A 25,518-nucleotide genomic window follows, 5' to 3' on the forward strand; every position below is an offset into this window, starting at 1 on the left:
CTAAATAAATACATAAAAGGCTAAAGGGCCAAAAATGCCCTTGAATTATAATTTAATAATTATTTAAACTCTTAAAATTTTATTGCAATCAATCAAATTTTTAATTTTCTATTTCGACTCAATTGAACTCTTAAATAAATGAAATCTAATCATGTGACAAATTTAATCAATCAATCCTCAAAATATAGTCAATTGAATCCTTAAAGGGATCTTAAAAAGAAAGATAAAGAAAATATAGAGAAAAAAAAAACAAAAAAAAAGTAGAAAAGCTTATTTTATTTAATTTTCATATATATATATGTGTTATATATATATATTACTTCACGCGACAAAGTTTCATTGATTTTGTTGATCTCACATGAAATTTTATCTGAGTTGGTAAAAAATTTAATGATGTTAACTTTTTCATTCAAATAAAGGTTTAGTTGGATGCAAACAAATGTTAAAAAGGTTGATTGATTGCAATTAAAACAAAAAGTTTGGCTAATCTTTTAATTATAATTCAAAATCTTTTTATACCCTTTAAACTACATAAAAATAATAATTTTAATAATTTTCAGTTACTTATTAATTTCAAAATGTCTAATAATTTAAATTTTCTGTTATATATAAAGTTTAATATAATATCCTTAATAATCATTTTCTTTTTTCATTATATTTTACCGTTACTGCTACATTTGTATTCAAACATATATTTCACCATTGATTTTAATCTCACTTTTACAATAACTAATCTCACTGTCATTATTGGTTTCAATCTCATCGGAATAATCTCATCACCCATCCAAAAAGCCAATAGGCGATGAGATTGATTCCAATGAGATTGAAAACAATGATGGAGATGAGATTAGTTAATGTAATAGTAAGATTAAAATAAGTTGTGGGAATATGTGTTTAAATGCAAATGCAATAATACCAGTTAGATAAATTATAATAAGAAGAAAATGATCATTATGAACATTACATTAAAAATAACATGTAATAAAAAATTTAACTTATTTAATGCTTATAAAATTAATAAATTATTAAAAAATATTAAATTATTTTATGTCAAATAATAATTTATTACTAAATAATTAAAAATGAGTAATAATAATACATTAAATAATTTTTTTATTATATTAAATTAATAAAATTATTTCTTGACATAAACATCAACAAAATTATTTTAAAATTTTTAAATAAACAAAAGGAAAAGCTTGAAATGTAAAGATATTTTTATTTTTCTAGTACAATTGTAAAGATAAAGAAGTAACAAGAGAAAGAGGGAATGGTGCATTTACTAACTATACTAAAGAAGTTTAGTGAAAAAAAGCATTAAATAGTGCTAAATAGTGAAATCCAAATACAAATTCGGTGCATTTAGATAACTTTTTATGCAAAAAGCAACTCCACCGAGGATACGTTTACATCCAAATGGGCTCTAAGACCAAATAAATATTGGCATTCATGTGAATTTAAAAAAAAAAAAAAACATATCATAGGTTCAAATTTCAAATTTGTGAAATGTATATTAGGAAAAAAAAAAAAAACCTTGCAAATAATATATTTGTTTGGATCAGATACTCATTTGCTTTATGTATTACATATTTTTATTAGTTTAATACTTAAAAAATTTTATAATATAATTGTAAAGATAAAGAAGTGAAAAAAGAAAGAGGGAATGGTGCATTTATTATCTGTACCAAAGAAGTCCAGTGAAAAAAAGCACCAAATCGTGCAGAGCAATGAAATCCAAATACAAATTTGATGCGTTTAACACAATTTTTTTATGCAAAAAGCAATCCCCGATACGTTTACATCCAAACGGACTCTAAGACCAAATAAATATTGACATTCATGTGAATTTTGAGAAAAAATATATCATAAGTTCAAAAAAAAACCCTTGCAAATATATTTGTTCCGTTAAATACTTATTTGATTCTTGTATTATATATATTTTTTGTTAGTTTAATATTTTAAAAAATAAAATTATCAATTTGATATTTTATTTTTTTTTCATCATTTATTTTGATACTTTGAACTAACGTTATTAATCAACTTGTTAATGTAACATGAATAATCAATACGATGCTAACGCAGATAAAAAAATCCAATCAATGTTACATTATCAATACGTTAGAATTAAAAGAAATTTTTAAAAATTTATTAAAAATTTTTTAAAAATTTTTAAAAATATGAAATATTTTAAAAATTATAAAAATTTAAAAATTATGAAATTTAAAAATTTTCAAAAAAAATCTAAAAAAATTACTTAAAACACCAAAAATTATGAAAAATTCAACAAAAATAAAAATTCTTAAAATTCAGAAAAATTCACAAAACTTAAAAAAAAAAACTGAAAATTTAAATAAAATTTACAATTTTTTGAAAAAAATGTAAACATTAAAAAATAATTTTCCGTACAAGGACCAAATGTGTATTTATTTGTATTTGTTTCCTACTCGGCCAGTGAATAAAAATGCATCTTCCCATACTTAGTCAAGTTCTGATGCATCTTCCGGTCGCTGTTTTTTCAGTCATTCAACTACAGTCCATCCTTTTTTTTTTTCCCGGGAGAGCAACTAGATCATGTGCCATGGGATTCTGGAGAAAGGTAGCAATTGCTCATTTCCAATGGAACAAAAATCGGAGAGATCATTGTGCTTTCGGATATGATCGGAAGTTATTGGTACTGCGGAAGCATTAACTTCCATGCAACTTAAGGAGACAAATGTAAGTTGAAACCATGAAAATTGTCTAGGAAAACACACTTGAAATGGTAGATCAGGGAACATTGTTATGGGATGCTAAATGGATGTTCTGCGGCCTTGGATCTTGAGATTAATTCCCAGTGGACATTTGAACATATTCATGCATGGTACAAATGATGCATATATCAGCAGGGCAGATCCTTGTTGTTTCAACGATCGAGGGAATGAGATTGAGGTAGGACCACTACAACTAACTTGAAATTCAAAAACGTGGAGAATGAAGCTATACATTTTTCTTCCACAATTCCTCTTATCTATGACAGAGTTGCTAACTTGAAGAATCAATCTTAACATCTCAAATGTTTGATTATTTCATGTCAATTGCCGCTAATTAACATTTTGAAGTTAATTAAGTAACTTCATAGAGGCGTAGGGAGCCCGAGATCTAAGGAAAGTGTAATCATCACCACGGCGTGGAAGCATTGACATATCATTTCAGAGCAATGAACCTACATGTCTTCCCAAGAAAATCTCGACTGTACTGAAGAAACCTAAACTGGTTGCCTGCATTGGACGAAGTTGACGAATCTGCTGACTTGAATTAAGAGTTCAGCACTCCACCAACAGTATGCACTATCTTCTTATTTTTACACTCCATATAATAATGCTGAATGAACACTCTAGGATCAGTTTAAAAGACAAAACTGTACACTTCAAACTACATTAAGCATAAGTAAATTGACATCATATTCTTTGACTTACGCAAAATAGATTTCCTCGTTTAAAATCACAAACTCACTTTTGTATGTACAAGGAACCTGGCCAATCTTGTCATTTTAGAGTCCAAAGTAGTTATTTCTCTGATGTCATATAGACTGGTGCATAAACCAAATACTTTAAAAGCCGTACAGTTTAGTCCTTAACTGCAAAACCCACTAACTTTCCTCCAATGAAGAAATCTATATTCTCAATATTGATATTTATGGTCGTACTACTATTATTTGCAGGGTGTGCAGCTGCCATAGTGCGTTGTGGTAATTGTGGCCGCATTCCAGTGCCTTACCCGCTTAGCACTGGGCCTAATTGCGGTAATCAACCGTATAAGATTAGGTGCACGGCAGGGGAACTCTGGTTTGATGCTCTGAAAGGATCTTACATGATCATATCCATCAACCCCTTGACCCAGCGGATAATTCTTCGCCCCCCAAGTCTTTCTGCTAACACTTGCATTTCAAGCGATATCAGCACACAAGGAATCCAGCTTGATGATAATCTTCCCTTCAACATCACTAGTAGTAATACCTTTTTGTTGCTTAACTGTACGGACGCAATGTTGCACTTGCAAGCACCCATAAATTGTACATCAACAAGCATATGTCACAACTACATCAAGGATAATGCAGTCGCATGCATGAGGACTCCATTGTGTTGTATGTTCAAAACTGGTGGATCACATACTGCATATATAGTGAGGGTCCATGATGGAGGTTGTCTAGCATATCAGAGCTTTGTGAACTTTGACACTGTCAATCCTCCAAAGAAATGGCCTCAGCCTGGTTTGGAGATAGAGTGGGCAAATGCCACAGGAACCGGTTTGCAAGACACCAATAGATTGCAAGAACTTGATGCATTCGAGGTGCTTGGATGATCTTATGAATATGGGATCAATGAGGTGCTTGTGCAACAAAGGGTTTTGGTGGGATCCTATCAACGGATTATGTCAAAGTAAGTAACTATTTCCCCTTGATTGTGAATAAACCCAAAGTAGAATACAGCAACAAGCAAAAAAGGAATAAATTTCATCTCTTGAATGGGCACCAATGACTCAAAAACAGCTGTTAGTTCTTACTATTCCATGTGGCCACAAGTATTAAGATACTATCTTCTCTTTGTTTAGGTGCAAGATGCCGACCAGGGAAACGGTGCATAAACCAAAAGAAGCAGACAGTGCTAATTTGTGGTATGTGCCGGCATTCACATATAAACTCATGATATGGTAACCTCTGTTTCACATTTCCGAGTTTTACTGAATTTGCACAGCCCTTTTTTTTTTCTCCAGAATTAGAAAAAAAAAATTCATAAGGTAAAGGCAAGCAAATCAAATGAAAATGTGTTTAAATTCTACCAGACTCTACCAGGATATTTTGCCAAGTAGTGTTTGTGATGGTAACCGTATGTTTTTTCAGGCATGGCAGTTGCACTAGGAGGAGTTTCACTTGCTATAATGATTGGAATTCTAGTGTAAAAACAACGTCAGCGCGTAAAAAAAGAATTGCAGAAGAATCTAATTAAGGAGAGGGAAGAAATGCTAAATGCCAAAAACAACGGCAAATCAGCCAGGGTCTTCACTGGCAAAGAAATAACAAGAGCAACCAATAACTTCTCTCCAGCAAACCTCATAGGATCCGGAGGTTTTGGTGAGGTCTTCAAGGGCATTCTTGATGATGGAACTATAACAGCCATCAAACGTGCAAAGCTTGGGAACACTAAAGGAACTGATCAAGTCCTCAATGAGGTTCGAATTCTTTGCCAGGTGAATCATAGATGCCTGGTAAGACTCCTTGGTTGTTCTGTTGAGCTTGACCAACCTGTCATGATATACGAGTTCATCCCCAATGGAACCTTGTTTGATCACCTCCGTTGTCATCTTTCTGGTAAATATGCTCCCCTCACGTGGCGATGTAGGCTCCGCATTGCTCACCAGACTGCAGAAGGTCTTGCTTATCTCCACTTTGCAGCAGTGCCTCCCATTTACCATCGTGATGTGAAATCAAGTAACATTTTACTTGATGAAAAACTTAATGCCAAAGTTTCGGACTTTGGGCTGTCCAGGCTAGTTGAGAGAACAGAAGCCGGTGATAGTCACGTCAATACCTCTGCTCAAGGTACCCTTGGATATCTTGACCCAGAATATAATCGTAGCTTTCAGCTTACTGATAAAAGTGACGTTTATAGCTTTGGGGTTGTGCTTCTTGAGCTCTTGACTTCTAAGAAGGTTATAGATTTTAACAGAGAAGACGAGAACGTGAATTTGGTGGTTTACATGAAAAATATAATGGATGAAGAGAGACTAATGGATGTAGTTGATCCAGTGATCAAAGAAGGAGCTACAAAGTTAGAACTGGAAACAATTAAAGCATTGGGGCTACTTGCAGCATCATGTTTGGATGAAAAGAGACACAACCCACCTTCCATGAAGGAAGTTGCAGATGAGATTGAATATATTATGAGCATTGCCACCGGTGAGGTTCTCAGATGTAAATGTGATGATCCGCAAAGCCATGGTTTCTGGTTGACTTCTTGTTATAGTTCCCAATCAATTGTAAAAGTAAAAACATCACTACTTTGAATTACTTTAAGATGACAAGTAAAACTGAAAGCAATTTAATTTTACAAACAATTAGATGTGTAGTACCATGTGATCATACCGACACTAAGAATTGGGGCCACATCAACATAGCATTGGGTATCAACAAAACACTAAGAATTGTTCGCTCAATAATATATAACTAAAGCCAGAGTTTATCTATCAATTCATTTTTCCTAACTAATATACAACCCAAATTTGCAGTTTGCATTGTAAATCATATTTTGCAGAACATAAAAAAGTCGAACAATGACATTTCGATATTGGGGTTCAATCCCCACAATTATACACTATAGACTACTGCAACAAGATATCATACATTTTTAAGTAATCATAGACCCAAAGAGTTCAAAGAGCATGTTAATAAAATCAACATAAGACTAGCCAGAGGGGATTCAAGAAAGCAAAAGACTCTTGGTTTTTGCAGTACCATTCAAAAGAAACAGCATTCATGCTCATAGTTAGAATTGCTGCCCTAATAACTAGGATGATATAGACCTTCCCAGGATTTTAAGGAACAGCATAGATCTATTTTGATCTTGGTAAGGACCATTCAACTTTGAGGATCAGATTGTCATATCCATATCCATTTAGACTGTTAATGGCTCTCTCTGCATCTTCCTTCTTAACGAAACTGACAAAAGCAAAACCTCGGTTCAAACGAGTCCGGTAATCAGGCGCAACAAAGACACGAGCTATCGGTCCAAATGGGCGGAAAAGCTCATGTAAATCACTCTCTTGAGCATCCAGTGAGAGGTTGGTGACCCTGATTGAATTCTCTTCATTCCTGCGCCTCATATCTGTGCCAATAATCTTTTTGGCACCTTCTCTCGTACTCGGAGGAACATAGCTGTTTTTGCTGGTTTCAGAAAAAGCTGCAGCCCCATCTTCTGAAGAAGGCCTTCCATGTTTCAATGGTTCACTTTGTGGTGCAAGATCCTTATAAGGGCACCTGCAAGTAAAGTGGTCATATTTTTTGCCACAAGTCCTACACGACATAAGAAAACCTGCTCTCTTTCCCAGTCGGCCCAAAGCTCCCCTTGCTTTAGTTTCATCTACTTCTCTTCCTGTTAATAATTAAAATATTGAGAAAGGCAAGTAGAGAGGAAATTTAAACATCAATGGAGTAGAAATTCAAAAATCCGGTACCAATCTTTAGTCACTACTTACCACTCAATGTTCTTTGTCAAGTTTGCCAAAGAAATTTTTGTAATTAGAGAAATACTGAAGATGGCAATGAATCCGTGTATGGTTAGCCTAACTTGGAATCAAAGGTCATAACTTTTTTAATCATATAAAAGAAGTGTGGTATAGGACTTAATGATTCTTGCTAAATCTAAAATCCAAATCTTTGCCCAATTTCCCTTATAAAGCCCCAAAACTCAATAGAACTAGGCCTCGCTACTAGCTAGTCATTGCATTGATTGTTTCCCATGCATGCTAAGGTTTTCTGAAAAGCAAGATGCAGCAAAATTTTATAAGCCACAAAAGATAGCATTTAGATTTTTTTTTCCATTAAATTGTATGAATTAGAAACAAGCATTGAAAAACTCGTGGTTAGAGATTTTTTGTTAATAAAAACAAGAACAAGAATGCAATCTTGAGAGCAAACAACGATATATATTAACAAGGTAACATTTTTCATCCAGAAAAGAAAAGAATCCAACCGCACAACACATCTAAATCAATAAATAAACCAGAAAGGTCTCTGCTTTCTTGATAGTAAACCTTAAGGTTATAAAGAAGCAATAGAAATCAATAACAAGAACAAGAAAAGTTCCAACCTTTAACCATAGACCTTTCAAGGAAAATGTCCTCAGTAGAGACCATAGTAATCCTGCTACCAACTTCTTCATCCACTGCATCACCAAACTTAGCCCATGACTTTCTTTCAATTGCTCCCTTACGCATCTTGGTACCAACCTTGCGAACATGAAAGGTGGATGTGACCTTAACCATGTTACCAGCTTCATTGAACTTGTACTCTATGACTTTCTTTATTCCATTCTCGTCCGGGCCAATGACTTGGCGTGGAGGGAGAGGGAATAAGGTAAGGTCATCCGCGTTGTCTTCATTTTCCATCTGATCAGCCCAACTGAGCTTCTTCGGGTCTGCCTCAGTAGCCATGGTTTGACGGTTGACACATTCCTGTTGGTTGGTTTATTTTGTTTGACTGGTATTGGAAGGGTTTTAGGGTGGCAAGATTGCACGAAAAGTGGTTGTAAATACCCCACTTAAATTTCTTTGGGGAATTGGAATTCTATTTACATCTCATTACTTTATATATACACTCCTCTTTTTTATACATCTTAAATTCAAAATTAAATTTTCTATTTCTATTAAATACACCTCATCTCTTACTTTTTATTTTTTATTCCTACCATTTCTCTCTTCTTCTCTATTCACTTCCTGAAATTGAACTTGTTAGAAATAACTATCCGAAAAATTTTGAAACTTTTCAAAAATAGATATTAGAGAAACTTTAAGAATTATCAAATATTCATTTTCAATAGACCTTAAAACTTTTTAGATATATATTTTTGAAAAACCTCATAATTTCTTGAATATTTATTTTCGAGAAGCTTTGAGTCTTCTTAAAAATAGATATATGAGAGGATATGAGGTTTCTCAAATATTTATATTCAAGAAACTTCATTTTACTTTTAATAAAAAATCTTAATCATGTGCTTATAAACTCATTTACTTAATTATATATGTGAATGGAATTGAAATCGATGTTCTTAACATATATGGGATAAAACTATTCTTTTTCTTAAGCTTTAAAAAAATCGAGAACATCTTAATCATTTTTATCTCATGCATGCTTGAGATCTTGGTCTTTTTCATTTGCACATATGATCAAATAAGAATGGGCACATTAATGACTCTTATGTGTACTTGCATGCTAGTCCAAACTTGAATACCTTATAGAACATTGTCGCTAATAATATCATTAAGAGATTAACAAATTCGACAGTATCTAATCTTTCGGCCATCAATCCTTACTATTAAATTTATCAATCTATTGATAATATTTTTCAATAGCTTAAAGATTAGAAATCTCGATTTTTTGTTATCAAGAGTTTATAATTAAATATATATTTAAAAAATTTTATGCATTCTCAAAAATGGATTTTCAAGAATATAAAATGATTCTTGAAAATCCATTTTTGATAAAACAAATAATTCTCATAAATGGATTTTCCAACATATGTGTTTTGTTCTAGGTAATCTATTTTAGAAAATTATATTATTTTCTCGAAATTAAATTTTCAAAAACACAATATAACTCTAAAAAATCTAATTCCAAGAAATACGAGATAGTTTTTTGGTGTATAAGCTATTAAAAGTATTTTTGAAAAAAAAATTTAAGAGTGTATAGAGAAAATTTGGTGGTGTATTTAGAACACCCCAATTTCTTTTCACACTCTAAAATATTTCTTTCAAAAATACCTATTTATAAAATATCAATTCTATCATTTAATAAATTATAATTTTATCCTTTTTATACCTTGTGTTTAACTCTAAAAAATTCATTTCCAAGAGCTTTAAAATTTTCTTGAAAATGAATTTTCAAAAAAACTTCAAAACTCTCGAAAATGAATTTGTTAAATCTTTTTAAAGTTCTCAAAATTTTATTTTTGAGAAATACAATATTGACAAAAAAAAAAACTTTACACTTCATTCACATTTCATTCAACATTTAAGGTTCTCATAATTTCTTTTTTTCAATAAGCTTTCCAAACTTTAAGAAATAAAGTTTTAAAAGCCTTTTAAAATTTTCAAAAATTTATTTTCGAGAACAATGATTTAGACAAAAAAATTTCATAAAAACCTTAACTTTCATATTATTTTAGCTAAATTAATAAACAAAAATCTTGAAAATTTACCTACAATAAATGGAAAACAATAAAAAAAAAACTTATGATTTAAGGATTGATTTGATAGTTTTAGAATTAAGTTTAAATTGAATTTGAATCGAGAGTGAGAAAATAAAAAAAAAAAAGAATGAAAAGGGTAGAATGAAAAAATGTGATGTCGTTGGGATAAGATGTATTTTTAAAAAATAAAAAATTATATTTTAAATTTTTGGTATTTAATAATAAGGTGTAAAAAGTATTTATATAGGTGTAAATAGAATTTCCCTTGCAAGAAAACATGTTGGAATTTGTGGGGGTCGCTTTGCCTCTTTGTGGTCAGTTATATACCCATGGTTTGGCTAAGTATTTTCTGGAAGGAAAAGAACCTTCTTTTTTTCGTTGTTCACGTACGGCATAATCACATGGTTAAAGTGAAATTCATTTAGAAAACAAACTACAAAATATTGAATGAAACTAGTTCATGTCATTCAAAATGTATGGAGGACCATGCAACTTTTATTTTCTAATTTCCATTGAAAAATTATATCCCATGCTTGCTTTTCGTTTTTACTGTATTATTACACGATAAAATAATAATAATGATATATTAAATCTTAATCATAATTTTTAATATTACGAAATTTTGATGTTTGATATCAATAGCCATACTTTATCACAAGGTTGAGGAATAATTTTTCAAAGATTATGATATTATGTTACAAAATAACTATTCATCTAAAAGTAAAAATGAATTCAAACATCAATAGTCAGTAGTTAGTATGATTTGTTAATAGAATATTTGATTTATAATTTGAAAAAAAGGTTTATATGAATATGTTATTTCATATTAATATATATCACTTTTATTTAAATTATATCAAATAATTATATTATTGTAAAAATCAATCATTTATTATATATCATATGTAATGATTAAATAATAAAAATTATTTTATGCCATAAATAATTTCATACCATTCTTGCTTTAATCTTAAATATACAAATAAAAATAATCCAAACTTAGGAGTCTAATAAATAAATGATTAAATTCCTTTTCTCGAAAAAGAAAAAATAAAGGAAATTTTAAAGAGTTGAAAGGCCACTTAATTAAACACTGGAGCCCAAATGGACTCAGGTGACGAGGAGGGCATTGTTAATCATCGAAGAATCAAAAACATTGCTGGACTCGGACTTAGAGTCTCATTACAGCGCTATTTCCACCCAATTTCTTAACTATCAATAAACCGTATGCTTTCAGATTTGTTCAGAGTTCAAAGCCCGCAAAGGTCATTGACATCACTCTTACAACTAAACTCTGTTCAACCTCAGTTCTGCCATTAAACCAATTGGGAAACAATAGTCTGTACGTCTAGTACAAGCTCCCCACTTTTTCAATGTCTCTGCCACCTTCGTCCACCTGTGATCAATTTTTTTTCCCTTCTTTTTGGTTTACGATTATGGGAATTGTCAATTATATACACAAACGGCTCACTGTTTGAGATAATCTGTGTTATGGTCTGACTTTTATAGGAAATACAGATTTTTCATTCTCGTTGGTGGGTTCGGAACCCTATTGAGACCATTGACTCTTAACGTGCCAAAGCCTCCATGGTGGATTTTGCTAACAAACCCATGATATTGCATCAGGTTTTCTTTTCTTTTTCTTTTATTTCCGTGATTGTCTTTTAGTTTACTTTTGTTGGTGATTTTATATGCCTTATTGACTTGAAATTTTTTTTAGATTTTTCAACGACAGGTAATCCTGTTTACAATAGCTTTAAGATTTATTGAGACAGAGCTTTGTTTACAAGATATTTTTGATGATTTTATAACCTTGACCCTTTTTTTTTTCTTATCTCCAGGAAGCTATTACATAGGCAGTGAAAGACGACTTAAGTTCTATGCTAACAAAGTGTGAAGCTTTATGTTGATGTGTTAAACGTGTGAATCATGCCTAGTCTTTTTTTTTTTCTTTTCCTACCAGATTTAAGCTCTCAAAGCTATTGGAGTTACTGAAGTTTTTCTGGCCATCAATTACCAACCAGAGGTGACATAGAAGGGGCTCTTTTTATGGCTGAAAATTTCATGATGATAACAATATGTAATTGACTTTTTTTATTAAGCTTGTTTTTATAATCCTTGATAGGTTTTTCATCCTAATTTTGTAGCAGGTTATGTGGAATTTCCTGAAAGAATTTGAGAAAAAGCTGGACATTAAAATCACCTGCTGACAGGAGACTGAACCACCGGGCACAGCAGATCCCCTAGGTCTGGCTAGAGACAAGTTGATTGATGGATCTGGTGAGCCATTTTTTGTCCTCAATATTGATGTAATAAGTGAGTATCCGCTAAAAGAAATGATAAATTTTCACAAGGGTAATGGAGGAAAAGCTTCCATTATGGTGACGAAGGTAAAGTGGTAAACTGGGTTTAGAGTTCTTCGCCTTAGTCAAGGACTAAACCATTTTGACTTACTAAAAGGATCTTACTTTTGTTTCCAGGTGGATAAGCCATCAAAAAATGGTGTTGTGGTTATGGAAGAAACTACAGGCAAAGTTGAAAAGTTTGTTGAGAAACCAAAGATATTTTTGGAAACAAAATCAATGCTGAAATCTACTTGTTGAAGTCATCTGTTTTAGACCGAATTGAACTGAGACCCTCCTCATTTGAGAAAGAGGTCTTCCCGAAGGTTCTGGATGGACATAGGACAACCAAAGGATTACATTACTGAGATTGTACCAGGATTCCTTGCGTAAGAAATCCTTTGCACAATTGGCAGCTTGATCTTACATTCTTGGAAATGTTTTGGTGGACAAGAGTGCTACAATTGGCGATGGTTGCCTCATTGGACCTGATGTAGCCATTGGTCCAGGATGTATCATAGAGTCTGGGGTAAGGTTGTCCTGCTGTACTATAATGCAGTAGTTCGTATCGTGAAGCATGCTTGCATCTCCAGTAGCATTATTGGTTGGCATTCCACTGTTGGAAGGTGGGCTCGGGTGGAAAACATGACAATCTTAGGAGAAGATGTTCGTCTCGGAGATGAAGTTTACAGCAACGGGGGTAATGTCCTGCTTCACAAGGAGATAAAGTCTAGCATTTTGAAGCCAGAAATTGTCATGTGATCACAAGTTTGAATTTGGAATGAGCTTTTGAGAGTTCAATACTGCAATCTGGTTGTCTACCTTGTTCTTTTTTCTGCTTTCTTTCTTGTTCATTAGGCAAAATTCCAGTTGGAATAATTTTCAAGGGATGAGTGCTGATAGGTTTGTAGACTCAGAGAGCAGCAGGCATTTTGTTACCGGAGGACATGTTCTTTTTGGTGGATGACGGGATTTAGAGGCAACCTTACACATTTGTGAGGGAGAAATCTCATTTGTTTGGAATGCTATTCACCAAAAATCAAGAAAAAAAAAAGGAAGAAATATAAACACAAATATAGGACATTGTATACACACAAGTTATATGCTTGATTAGGTCTCAAGCTAATTGCATTTGTAATCGTTTTCGGTATTGTGGAGTGGCATGATACTGTTTTGACAGAGTTTGTTCATTCTTTAGATGCCACATCGGGCATTAGCGTTGGTACTTTGGGTCATGTTTGGTGCATTGAATAATGACTAGAATAAAATAATAATTATTTTATTTTATGTTTAATTTGTATCTAAATAAAAAAAATTATAAAAAAAAAATTAATCATCCTCTTGTATAAAATAATTTAATCATTCTAAAGTGAAAAAAATTATTTTTAATCCATGAGATTGAATTTATATCTTTTATTGTATCTCTTATTATATCTTTAAAAATTATATTAATAATTTAAATTATATAAATTTAAAAAAAATAATTTTGATCAATAAATAAATTATTTTATTTTAATTTTTGTATATATCAAACATAAAATAATATAAAATTATTTAATCTTATCCTACTTGTAATATCATCTTATTTTATCTTATCATAATTTTATGTATCAAACATAACCTTAATTGATTATTATATAACCTACCTCATCCATGTTTTCTTCAGGATGATCTCAACAGCTCAGGAAAATAGCAAGATTTCCTAGATGAAATCTAAACCAACTTCATATTTTTTAAGCGTATGACAAATTTTTATGTAGGAATAAGGTTTGATGGATGTTGCTGCTTATCTTTTGACAAAAAAATGACACTACTCCGGATTAAACGAAATGTGATGTCTGTTGGAAGATGAAAGAAAAGCAAGACCGATTTTAGATTTGTTTTGTTAATGATTGAAATAGGTTGAGAACAAGTAAGATTTGAATGAACTTGAAAACTAAAGCAAAAAATCCTTAATGTGCACAGGCCAAACTTCTCCAATTCTGCAACATTGTAAAAAATTAAGGGCATGGGGAAGAAAAGGAAAATGAAGCATTTACTATTATGTGCGTATATGTCCAATGTTATGCATGGGAACCCCCGAGTCCTTTAGAAAGAGGCTAAGATCCAGAACATGACATGAGATGAAATTGCGATCAGAACCCACGTGATAAATGCCAAAATTATCGATATTTCGAATTGCCTGCATGGGAGATGAATTTGAACCCTGCACAAGTCCAAGTCTCTTGCATACAGGACTATAACCCCTGCTGATGAACATGCAGCTGCCAGTGATAACATGGCTGTAACCTGCTGATTGAAGAAGGATTAGCCAGGTGATGTACAATTTCGTCCCAAGAGTTTCAAGGAGACAAAAAGATTCCCAAAAATTAAAGCAGCATGTAGGAAGAACTGATTGAAAACTAATAAGACTAAATTCTGATTACCTAACTAACAATTACTAGCAAGTAGCACCACTTTAAAAAAAAAAATTTTAAGCAAAATGAATAGAGAGTTCATATAATGATTATGAAGACAGTGATCTTGCATGGATGTAGGATTGTACTCTATCATTATTGAAAAATGAGAGCACATGGTCAATAAAACTTGCAATATAGCATATGGAAGAGCTGTATTTGATATGATAACAACTAATTTACACAGTCATGTAAACCACTAATTAAATCACAAAGATATAAACAGCCTGAACATGATGAAATATGGGGGAAGATAAGTGATAACTGATATGCAATATGACAAAATACCGCAAAAAGCAGGCAATTTATGGTCCTGATTTACATTAATGCCCATGCATCCATTTAGTGACAAAAGGAGATTAGAGATGATTCTTAGAGAAAGTTGCATACCAAATCACCTACAACAAATAGGCTCACTAGAACTGGATTCTGAAGATCTCTCTTTCTCCTCAAAGCATAAACATCAAGACAGGCAAGTCCAAAGCTCCATAGCAGTTGAAGCCCCATAGACGCAATCAAATAACTGAAACAGAGAACATTATAAACAAAAAATAACAATTATTACAGTGCATTTCTATTCTACTTTAACCCTCCTGCCCACTCCATCCAACCTAACCTCCCTTTCCCCTTTTTCCAAGGGATATAGTATGGTGAAAATAAGAATAGAAACTATAAGATCCACAACCAATTTATTTTGCAAAAAGCAATATGAGAGATAAGTGTAAATGCTACTTTACATCTAGTCAAAAGAACTGTGTTCAGCATTTTCACAAAAGAAAACCAAATTCAGTGAGACTACAAAAAAGGCCTAAGAAACAAATTACATCAAAGTTGCATGTTTAAAAGATCATACACGCATAAAAGAAGACTCACAAAGAGATTACATACTTTAAGTCAACTATGCATTCAAACTTATATTATACATGTGTCTTGAATGTCAGTGAGACAAATGAATGCCTCTGTTATAGACTCTATCACTATAAGCAGACACAAATCTTAAAATTAAGTGAATTGGGGAACAGCCACCACTGCACTACGCACAGTAGCAGAAAAGCTTCATAGAATTCTGTTCATTTTTCCTGCTGTTATGCCTAACACAGGCACTCGGTTCCAAAAAAAATTGCTATTACAAGAACAATAACACACTTTAAACAACCAACCTCCAAATATTGCACCTCAGACATGTCTATGCTTATGTTAGCTCAACTGTGGTAATATTATTAGAGGGGTAGATGAATCCTTCCGCTTAACCAAGTAAATTGGCAGTTGCTAATTTGCACAACTTCATACTCAGCTGAAAAACCAATTTTGGAAGAATTGGTTGTCCAAAGGTTTATGCAAGGAATCTGTACGCTTCTCTGAAGGTTTAAATCAAGGCTTCTAATTTCTCATCCAACTGCCATTACAAAATTGAAGGTAGCAAATGCTCATGCCTTTTCATTTTATAGTGCAAAAACACAAAACTCAGATTTGACATTAAACCCTCTTAGATCAAAGCTTCTCGACTGGCATATGGCAAATGAAAGCATAAAAACTTGGGCCCAAAATTGAGCTAAACTTAAAAATGAAAAGGTAGTTTTTTTTACCCACTCCTCATGCACATTCCCAAACTAGAAATCTAGAAAACTTAAACATCATCCAATAAATTCAAACCAGAACACTAGAATAGCAGAAATAGCTGCACAATTCATTTAACTGTTACTACTATCAAACATATTTGCATTAACAACACATACCACCTTATAACATGCAAAGATGTAATAATCCACATGTCCAAAATTCAGGTCCAACTTCACCTTTCACTTTTCCTATTCTTTCTACCTGTTAGGATTCATCCATAGTTTTGCCAAACAAGTTCTACTCCCAAGTTGACTGATCAATGTTACTCCGATCATTTAAACTAAAATTTTGTTAATGATTAAACCTGAGAATATTGAAACAATGGCAGCAAATAAAAGAAGATTAAATTTATAATATAACCCCAAACCAAAAAAAAAAAAAAAACCCATTAAATCTAAAACTGTAAAATTTGAGAGCAGAACCAAAAGTAGAAAAAGGAAAAATAAAAGTACCAGAAAGCAGTGTAGGTAGAGAAATTAGAGGCGGAGACCATGACTGCAATGGAAGCAGCAGCAAATGCACTTTGGGTTATCCTTAGGGTTAACCCACTCACCGTTCCTGGACTTCCTATCAAGTCCTTCATCCTCTTTCTTCAAGCAGAACGCCCGCACCCCTTCCGCCCTCTCCCCTAAAAATCAAAGAGCCCTCCTTTTTAGAAAAAGGAAAGAAATCCTAGAATCTTAAAGCGTTTTCCATTAATGGGAACTCAAATCCAGAGTCCAAATCAGCTTCTTTTTCGATGAAAAAAAATGATAATAAAAAAAGTGGGGATTTAGGAGATTTGGAGTTTGGACCACCTCTGATAAAATCAATAGCGTAGGGTATGAGAAATACCCTGAAATTATGATTAGCTTAACATATCATAATTTATGCATTTGGTGATATTGATGGTTTTGATTTGATGAAAAGAAAGGGAAAGACAGAGAAGAAGAGTTTTTCAGTTTAGTAGGTTGAACTTCAAGTTAATGAAAGTGACTAACAGTACTAAATACGTGGACGTCTTTTTTTAGTACTTTTTTCTTTCATTTTCCCTTTTTTTAAGACAAGGGGATTGAGAGGAGATCTTTGTCCTGACCTAAAAACAGTCATTTTCTCCCTTTTTTAAAATAATATATTATGAATTATCCTGTTTTTTTGAAGTTTGAACAAGTAGTTCATTCTTACTAGAATTTGACAACCTATTGTACGAGTGTTTGAAAAAATTTGTTTTCAAATATGAAAGGAAATTACTTTTAAAAAATGTTTAAGAAATGAGTAATTTTTTTTAAATGAGGTTTTTAAAGTAAAATGACATATTTATATCATTAATTTTATATTTATTATTATTATATTATAAATATATTAATACTCGTAAATTATTTTAATTTAATTTAAATAAAATTTAAATTTGACTTAATTATTGTTAAGTTAAACTTAAACTCAAATAATTATATTTGAATATCTTGTGAATTTAATTAAATTTTTATATTTTAATATATTTTTTATTTTTTAATTAAAAAATTATTATTTTATCTTTATATATATCAAGATTAAACTCAAATTTAAATTCAAATAATCAAATTTAAAGTCAACTTTCAAAATCGACCTTGTTTTTAATTTAATAAATAAATATACTCGAACGAGTTTAAGTAATTTTATATTTATTTTAGATTGAGTTTAAAAATTAAATCTTAAATGAGCTCGAGTCAAATTTTAAGTATCGAATTTTAAATTGAGTTTAAACTCGAATTGTATTGTATCAACTTGATTTAATTTAATTACATTTTTAATTATAATTATATTTAGATTTTTTATAATTTCCAACTAAATTGGTGATTGTTTAACTTTATTAAAAGTTAATTGTGATACTAATTCAATTGGATATTTTAATATTAATATAAACCAATGACTTTACTAAACGTTACTAATACTATTTAATCATTATTGAATCATTAATCTTTAAGAAAAATAGTTTGACAATTAGAATTTAAATTTCTTAAATAAGAGTCTTTCAAAAAGAAATTCTTAAATGAGAGAAGTCCCTCATTTAATCATTCAAACTTTAAAAATGAGAGAGTTTGATAACAAAAAAAAATATCTTTATATCAATTTATATATAGAGGACCTTTGAAAATTGTATAAATTTTTTTATACAAAAAGGAAAAATTAAAACTAAATTAAAAACTCTCTCCTCTTCATCACTTATTTGAAGTTTCTAGTAATGTGGTAATTCCTAAATTCACACCATGCGTTAGATTTTCGCCCTCCAATTTTGTATTTTGATATCATAGACTAATAGATTTAGTCTCTTCTTTGTTGTCCTGCAAGCCCAACAAAGAAGAAAAAAGCCACTATTGGGACTCCGATCTTAAATATTTTCATCAAAATTTCCATTTTTAAACATAAAAAGTACAAACCATGTACAGATTTGAAACAAACCAAGAAAGAAAAAACGTCCCTGGCACTTTGTAATTGCCACTTGGGGATAGTTTCCACTTTAAATCTAAAAATCTTAACAAACAACTAAAAAAACCAATGCTCTCCTGACAAATGTCAAATCTTCCAGGCATCAACCTAGAATAAGTAAAAAAACTATTAAAAGGGTTTTGTAGTTGAAAATCAGAATCATTTGAAGTTCTGTGTTTGTTTCATCTCTGTTCTTAACAACATTTGGAAGAGAATGGCAGATAAAATCAGATTCTTTGAACTGAACACAGGAGCTAAGATCCCATCTGTCGGATTAGGCACTTACGGTGCCAAACATGGTGTTCTCCAAAACACTGTCACTAATGCCATCAAGGTAACTTCTTTTTTTTCCCTCTCTCTAGGTGTGGTTTTTTTTTTTTATGATTTTCAATTGAATTACATCTGGGATTACTGTTATCTTTCTTGATCTAGGTTGGATATCGACATATTGATTGCGCTTCAATGTACAGCAATGAAAAGGAGGTGATCGTTTTTACAGAATCCATGATTATTTTCTAAGTTAACTTCGTCTTTGCTTTCTGTTGCATTTGTTTTTTTATATTATAATTATGGTAATAAGTGAACATTCATAAAATATATGGAGAACCCTGACTAGTGAATTGGGTTATGCCATCTCTTTTCTGATAGATTAATACACGCAATTTTTTGTCTAATAAACATGTTTTCTGGTTAATTCAGATTGGTTCTGCTCTAAAAAAATTGCTTAATGAAGGTTTAGTGAGGCGTGAGGATTTATGGATCACCTCCAAACTCTGGTTTGTTTGTTTGTATCTTTTTCTTCTCCCATATTTAAGTTTGGTTTTCAGCTCAGTTTTACTATCTGATCTATATCACATTGCACTTTCAGGTGTACTGATCACTTGCCTGAAGATGTACCAAAGGCATTGAATAAAACTCTGCAAGATTTGCAACTTGACTATGTGGATCTCTATCTGGTATGTGTTTACTGAATTGAAAAAACATAAGACATTTGCTTTAAAGTAAAATAGGTAAAGTCACAATACTTTTTGTACTTAAAAAGGGTCATATTGTTGCTAATTGTGATGAATTTTGAAGATACATTGGCCAGTCAGTGCAAAAAAGGGTTCAGTTGTTGTTAAGGGCGAAAACCTTACCAAACCTGACATACCTCGTACCTGGAGAGCAATGGAGGCACTCTATGATTCTGGTAGGGCTCGGGCTATTGGAGTGAGTAACTTCTCTTCTAAGAAGCTTGGTGATCTATTGGAAGTGGCACGTATAATTCCTGCTGTCAATCAAGTGGAACTTCACCCTGTATGGCAGCAGCCAAAGCTGCATGGATATTGTCAATCCAAGGGGATTCACTTGACGGTAAGTTTGTTGATTTAGCCATAAAAGCAGCATATTCTTCTCATTGGTGTGTTTAATTGGTTTGCGCAGAGGGAAACAAGCCGCCCAGGATTCATCTCATTTATATTTGAATTAGTTTTTTATCATCTTTTGAATCCACACATTTTACACAGCATTCCATCTTGATTATATTAGCCATAGGTATTAATTTCTTTGATCTCAGGGATATTCACCTTTGGGTTCTCAAGCGGGAGAAAATGTCAGGAAGAAGGTCCTAGACAATCCGGTTGTTAAAATGGTGGCAAATGAAGTAGGGAAATCCCCCGCGCAAGTGGCTCTTCGTTGGGGACTGCAAATGGGTCATAGCGTACTCCCTAAGAGCATAAGTGAAGCAAGGCTGAAGGAAAACCTTGATGTTTTTAATTGGTCTATACCTGAAGAGTTTCTTCCCAAGTTTTCTCTAATTGAACAGGCAAGTAACACTGTCATTTTGTTCTGAAAACGATCTTTTGATCAAGGCAACCTGTTTTAGGTGTTTCCTTTTATCTTCTTACCGGGTAAATTAAATATGTTGTTCTAAATGCAGGAGAAGCTAGCAAGAGGGGAAGGATATGTGCACAATACCTATGGCGTATACAGGACTATTGAAGAACTCTGGGATGGTGAAATCTGAAGCAGACATATTTTTGGAAGTGGTTAATCATGTACTACTATTTTCGGAGTTTACGTCTCTACCCATAATGCATAGCTGTTCAAAATTTCCTTCAAATTATTTGCAATTCATTTATGTCTTGGAAATGTGGAGAAGTTCCCCCCTCTAATTTTATCACAATAGATAATTCCTCTATGTTGTTAAAATTAATTTCATTTCCTCTGATTTCAAAACTATAAAACAGGAAACCTTTCATTACCTTTTCACATTTCAAGTTAAGGTTATAGTGTTAAAATTAATTTCTAAGGCACTAATAAGTGGGAACTGGGGACTGGTCGCTCTGAATTTCTGACAAACCAATAGTCTCTGAGTAAGTGGTCATCAGGAGCTTTCGGTATGGAATGTTGTCTCTGAACAATTCCTCTGGATAATCTTTCTTTCAAATTGTAAAGAGCATATCCCAGGGAATTGTTTCCCTGACATAAATTAACCACGAAAACGATATCCATCAGAAGTAAGATTTTCTTTGTCGGCACAAATGAGCAATCAAACTGCTGAGTACTCACACGTGTACGAAAGGAGCATTACCAAATTTACGTTTTACCAATCTCTTTTTTGTTTCTTGGTTAAAAACATGTTTTAACGCTTCTACGAGCCACTTTTGCTGCTGTCTCTATAAGCTATTCATCGGTTGTCTCCATTAAAAAAAAAAAAAAAGAAATGGGTCAGGCAATTCCATACTTCGAACTGAATACCGGAGCTAAGATCCCCTCTGTTGGACTGGGAACATGGCAGGCTGCTGCTGGAGTAGTTAGCAATGCTATTGCCGCTGCTATCAAGGTATTTCTCAATTCTCATATTTGGGTCTCTCTGGATAATTTTCTGGGAACCGAAAATCTGGGATGTTTACTTCACTCCTCTATTCAAAAAATCCAAGTAGCTAGCAGATCCTAATTAAATAAAATAAAAAGTTATTATGAAAAGTTGGGGAAATAAAGGAATGGCTGCTTATCATTCTGGGTTAATGCAGCTTGGATATCGGTATATTGATTGTGCTCAAGTCTATGGGAATGAAAAAGAGGTAATGACTTTTGCCTCAACTATTTTTCCTGGATGAATTTCATTTTTTTAAGCCAATTTTCCATTAAAGTAGTACTTCCTTTACTATTTTTTTAGTTGAATTTATATTTGAGGTGCCTTGATTTTGATGAATGATAATAATAGGAAATAAAATTTACTCATGTCCCATAATTTGGTTTACGTAGATTGGTTCTGTTCTGAAGAAGCTGTTTGAAGATGGTATTGTGAAGCTTAAAAATCTTTGGATCACATCCAAACTCTGGTTTTTCTCAATTTCAAAATCATTTCAAGTGTTTTACATATATCATATATGAAATTGCCATTTCAAAGTTGAATTTTTGAGTGTAAAGTTAAAAATCTTTTAGATGCCGTAAGTTATACCACGTATTTAAGGCTTGTCATGTGGACCGACGGATGAATTACAACTTTCTGCAGGTGCAATAATCATGCACCGGAAGATGTACCAGAGGCATTAGATAGTACCTTGCAAGACTTGCAGCTGAACTATCTAGATCTCTATCTAGTATGTAGAAATATTAACACAACCATGTTTCTTCTATTTTGGCCTCACTATCAGAAGCAAATTTTGTTCATCATTTCTTAATGAATGATAATTTGATTGTTTAATGTTTGAAGATTCATTGGCCTGCCAGCATGAAAAAGGGAACAGTTGGACTTAATCCTGAGAACCTAACCCAACCTGACATACCCAGCACATGGAGAGCAACGGAGGCAGTATATGACTCAGGCAAGGTGTCATGGACTAGGTTTTCTCTCAATAAGCAATAGCCTGTGCGGCACTTGAATGGACGTTCTCACTCAAGTCAGCCCTCAGTAATTCGATATCTGAACAAATAACTATAAGCTACGGTTAGTCCCTAGCATACGCAATAAGACACATTCATATCGAGATCAATCTCAAGTACATTCACATCGATAAAAAAAAAAAACACATTAAAGTAACAATCGGGACATTCAAATCGGAGGTGAATTTTATTAAAATCAAAGATATTACATCGGGATTTCTCACCATTGCCAGGGCCAGGGGGTAGCCTTTGGCGGATGGCCTAAGTTCGTATCGCGACAGGTGAGACAGCTCAACAGGACGCTGCCCGTTCACCCCCCCCAAATAGCCTTAGAGATTTTAGAGCTATGCTACCACTAACCATTACAATGTTTGAAATGGAGACATTTTTTCTAGCACAAGAGATCTACCCGGTCATGGCCCTATACATGGGTGGCTCATGACAACCTAAGCCCCGGTCATGGCCCTATACAAGGTTGGCTCATGACATCCTCCCTTACCTATTCTATCGACGTCCTCGTCAACTTGCTGGCTTGAAATTCTTCAATCTTTCTCTTGAATCTCCGAAGGTCGTGTTCCCTTTCCTAGCTGGTTTCTTCTAGTCCTAATCCCTCCCACTTCACTAAGTATTCACAAACTAGTCTTCGAGATACCTTGGTTTCCCTGTCGGCTAAAATCTCTTCGACTCGAAGCTCTAAGGGTGGCTTTATGGTAATGGCAACTTTGGTTGGCTCCCTTTGGCTAGCATCTATAGGATCTGCATGGAAAGGTTTCAAGTTGCTCACATAAAATACTGGGTGCACCTTCATCCATTTTGGTAGGTCGATTTTGTAAGAAGCATTCACCACCTTGGAAATGATCTTCACTAGACCCTCATATTTGCGCACTAGTATACAATCTCTCTTTCTCAAGAACCTGGTTTGTTCAGGGACTAGTCGAACAAGAACCAAATCACCAACTTGGAATTGTTGTGTCCTGCGATCTTTATCTGCCCATTTCTTCATTCGCTTTGATGCTTTCTCCAAGTAAGCTTGTGCAATCTCTGTGTTTTGTTTTCACTCCTTACCGAGGTTGAAGGCTCTTGAATTTTTTCCTTCATATTGCTCCAAGGAAGTATAAGGTAGCCTTGGTAATTATCCAGTGATCACCTCAAACGGGCTCGTATTAGTGGAAGAGCTTTTGTTGGAATTAAAGCAAAGCTGAGCAACGTCCAATAACGAAGGCCAGTTCTTCTGATTGGCTTGAACAAAGTACCTTAAGTATTCCTCTAGTAATCCATTGAATCATTCCGTTTGACCGTCGGTTTGAGGGTGGTAGCTTGAGGAAATGTTAAGTTGGGACCCCAATATCTTAAAAAGTTCTCTCCAAAAGGATCCCGTGAATCTCGGATCTCTATCACTTACAATGTTTTGAGAGAGGTCCCAGTATTTGACCACATGTTTAAACAATAGTCGAGCTGTGTCTTTCGCAGTACAATACTTGTGAGTGGGAATAAATGTGGCGTACTTAGAGAAACGGTCAATCACCACCAAAATAGCTCCAAGATCACCAACCTTGGGTAGGCTCGAAATGAAATCGAGAGAGATGCTTTGCCACGTTCTAACGGGCACCAGTAGTGGTTCAAGCATGCCTGTAAGTTTTTTCTTTCCAACTTTGTCTTGTTGGCAAATGAGGCAAGTCTTTGTATAATCCATCATGTCTTGTCGCATGTAAGGCCAATAATATCCTTGTTTTAATAGAGCCAAAGTGCGTTGCCAACCCGGATGTCCAACCCATGGTGTGTCATGACATTCCCTCATCAGCATCTATCTTAGACCTCCTACTCTTGGCATAAACAATCGGGGCCCCTTGGTCCACAAGACCCCAGTTTCTTGTCAGAAGTACTTGGACTTCCCTTCTTCAACTAGCTTCAGGATGGCACTGGCCTACGGGTCTTTCCCTAAATGATCTTCAATTAACTTGTGAATATCTGACGTGACTATACTAGCCGCCATTGGGGTAATTCTTCTAAGGGCTGTTAACTCTGTTCGTCTACTCAATGCATTGGCCACTTGATTGGTCTTTCCAATGATGTACTCAAAACAAAAGTCAAACTTTGTTAAAAATTCTTGCCATCTAGCTTGTTTCGCTGTAAGCCTTGGTTGGGTGAGAAAATGGCTAATGGTCGCATTATCTGTCTTCACGACAAAGTGTGAACCCAACAAATAATATCGTCAAGCCCTCAAGCAGTGAACTATCGCCAAGAGCTCTTTTTTCTAGGTCGCATGTTTCCTCTCAGCTTCGCTTAGCTTCCTACTTTCAAATGCTATTGGGTGATATTGTTGTAAAAGCACTCCCCCAATAGCAAAATCAGATGTATCCGTCTGAACTTTGAAAGGCTTTTCAATATCAGGGAGAGCTAAGATAGGATCTTTCATAATAGCATCCTTCAATCTCTCAAAGGTCTCTTAGCACTCACTTGTCCAACACCATTTATGCTTCTTTTTCAATAGCTCCATGAAGGCTGTGGTCTTACGAGAGTACCATTCTACAAACCTTCTATAATAGTTGGCTAGTCTCAAAAACAAGCGAAGTTCACTAACATTCTTCGATGTTGTCCACTCCTTGATGACCCTAACATTTTTTATGTCCATTCGAATATGGTCACATTCGACAATGTGACCGAAAAAGTGGATTTGGGTCTGAGCAAATACACATTTCTTCCTTTTCACATATAACTGGTAGTCTTATAATCTTCAAAACACCTGGCACCAGTATTTTTTATGTTCTTTCAGAGTGGAGTTATATACCATTATGTCGTCTAAATAGATGACTACAAATTTATCTAGATAGTCATGAAACACAT

General features: G+C 33.4%; 4 protein-coding genes, 1 long non-coding RNA gene and 1 pseudogene across 11 annotated transcripts; 4 read left to right on the top strand and 2 right to left on the bottom strand.

Annotated features, from left to right (window-relative positions):
* The first annotated feature begins 3,642 nt into the window (after positions 1–3,642).
* LOC111301132 (wall-associated receptor kinase-like 20) lies at positions 3,643–6,042 on the top strand. Its single transcript, XM_022896602.2, is given in 4 exon segments — positions 3,643–4,266; positions 4,268–4,418; positions 4,591–4,653; positions 4,880–6,042. Coding segments are annotated over 4 exon segments (2,001 nt in total).
* A 546-nt stretch (positions 6,043–6,588) lies between these two features.
* LOC111301131 (uncharacterized) lies at positions 6,589–8,222 on the bottom strand. Its single transcript, XM_022896600.2, has 2 exons — positions 7,845–8,222; positions 6,589–7,127 (listed from the first exon to the last, which is right to left on the bottom strand). The coding sequence occupies exons 1-2, from the start codon at positions 8,185–8,187 to the stop codon at positions 6,589–6,591; spliced, it is 882 nt and encodes a 293-aa protein (XP_022752335.2). The 5' UTR covers positions 8,188–8,222.
* A 2,839-nt stretch (positions 8,223–11,061) lies between these two features.
* LOC111310629 (mannose-1-phosphate guanylyltransferase 1-like) lies at positions 11,062–13,462 on the top strand (annotated as a pseudogene). The gene is made up of 4 exons (XR_016342711.1): positions 11,062–11,567; positions 11,905–11,967; positions 12,092–12,331; positions 12,422–13,462. The product of XR_016342711.1 is annotated as a mannose-1-phosphate guanylyltransferase 1-like (transcript).
* Positions 13,463–14,201: 739 nt separating this feature from the next.
* Positions 14,202–17,318, bottom strand: LOC111311095 (CASP-like protein 5B2). Its single transcript, XM_022910469.2, has 3 exons — positions 16,812–17,318; positions 15,130–15,262; positions 14,202–14,572 (listed from the first exon to the last, which is right to left on the bottom strand). Exons 1-3 carry the CDS (start codon positions 16,940–16,942, stop codon positions 14,372–14,374), a joined length of 465 nt encoding a protein of 154 aa, XP_022766204.2. The 5' UTR covers positions 16,943–17,318; the 3' UTR covers positions 14,202–14,371.
* A 1,700-nt stretch (positions 17,319–19,018) lies between these two features.
* On the top strand, positions 19,019–20,809 carry LOC111301135 (aldo-keto reductase family 4 member C8-like). 6 transcript variants are annotated; one of them, XM_089761050.1, is made up of 8 exons: positions 19,019–19,138; positions 19,237–19,287; positions 19,504–19,580; positions 19,673–19,760; positions 19,882–20,157; positions 20,360–20,577; positions 20,614–20,620; positions 20,723–20,809. In XM_089761050.1, the coding sequence occupies exons 1-8, from the start codon at positions 19,019–19,021 to the stop codon at positions 20,807–20,809; spliced, it is 924 nt and encodes a 307-aa protein (XP_089617176.1). The 6 variants fall into 6 exon arrangements, with proteins under 6 accessions (XP_089617176.1, XP_022752339.1, XP_089617113.1 ...); XM_022896604.1 differs by having other exon boundaries at positions 20,360–20,628; positions 20,737–20,809; XM_089760987.1 differs by lacking the exon at positions 20,614–20,620 and having other exon boundaries at positions 20,360–20,612; positions 20,733–20,809.
* A 1,113-nt stretch (positions 20,810–21,922) lies between these two features.
* Positions 21,923–22,622, top strand: LOC111301134 (uncharacterized). Its single transcript, XR_016342721.1, has 3 exons — positions 21,923–22,130; positions 22,304–22,391; positions 22,505–22,622. It is a non-coding gene; the product is annotated as an uncharacterized LOC111301134 (long non-coding RNA).
* Positions 22,623–25,518: the final 2,896 nt, after the last annotated feature.

The sequence above is a fragment of the Durio zibethinus genome, chromosome 1 (genome assembly GCF_047325235.1).
Source record: "Durio zibethinus cultivar Kanyao isolate XHJ-2024 chromosome 1, ASM4732523v1, whole genome shotgun sequence".
Lineage (NCBI taxonomy): Eukaryota > Viridiplantae > Streptophyta > Magnoliopsida > Malvales > Malvaceae > Durio > Durio zibethinus.

What these genes read in the sequence shown, in the direction of transcription:
- LOC111301131 (XM_022896600.2), bottom strand. Translation starts at nt 8,187, where the DNA reads ATGGCTACTGAGGCAGACCCGAAGAAGCTCAGTTGGGCTGATCAGATG. An exon ending in TGAAAGGTCTATGGTTAAAG is followed by an intron (nt 7,128 to 7,844) that starts GTTGGAACTTTT and finishes AATTATTAACAG; the next exon opens with GAAGAGAAGTAGATGAAACT.
- LOC111311095 (XM_022910469.2), bottom strand. Translation starts at nt 16,942, where the DNA reads ATGAAGGACTTGATAGGAAGTCCAGGAACGGTGAGTGGGTTAACCCTA. An exon ending in TCTACCTACACTGCTTTCTG is followed by an intron (nt 15,263 to 16,811) that starts GTACTTTTATTT and finishes TCTCTGTTTCAG; the next exon opens with TTATTTGATTGCGTCTATGG. An exon ending in TATTTGTTGTAGGTGATTTG is followed by an intron (nt 14,573 to 15,129) that starts GTATGCAACTTT and finishes TTCAATCAGCAG; the next exon opens with GTTACAGCCATGTTATCACT.
- LOC111301135 (XM_022896604.1), top strand. Translation starts at nt 19,019, where the DNA reads ATGGCAGATAAAATCAGATTCTTTGAACTGAACACAGGAGCTAAGATC. An exon ending in CTGTCACTAATGCCATCAAG is followed by an intron (nt 19,139 to 19,236) that starts GTAACTTCTTTT and finishes TTCTTGATCTAG; the next exon opens with GTTGGATATCGACATATTGA. An exon ending in CCAAGGGGATTCACTTGACG is followed by an intron (nt 20,158 to 20,359) that starts GTAAGTTTGTTG and finishes CTTTGATCTCAG; the next exon opens with GGATATTCACCTTTGGGTTC.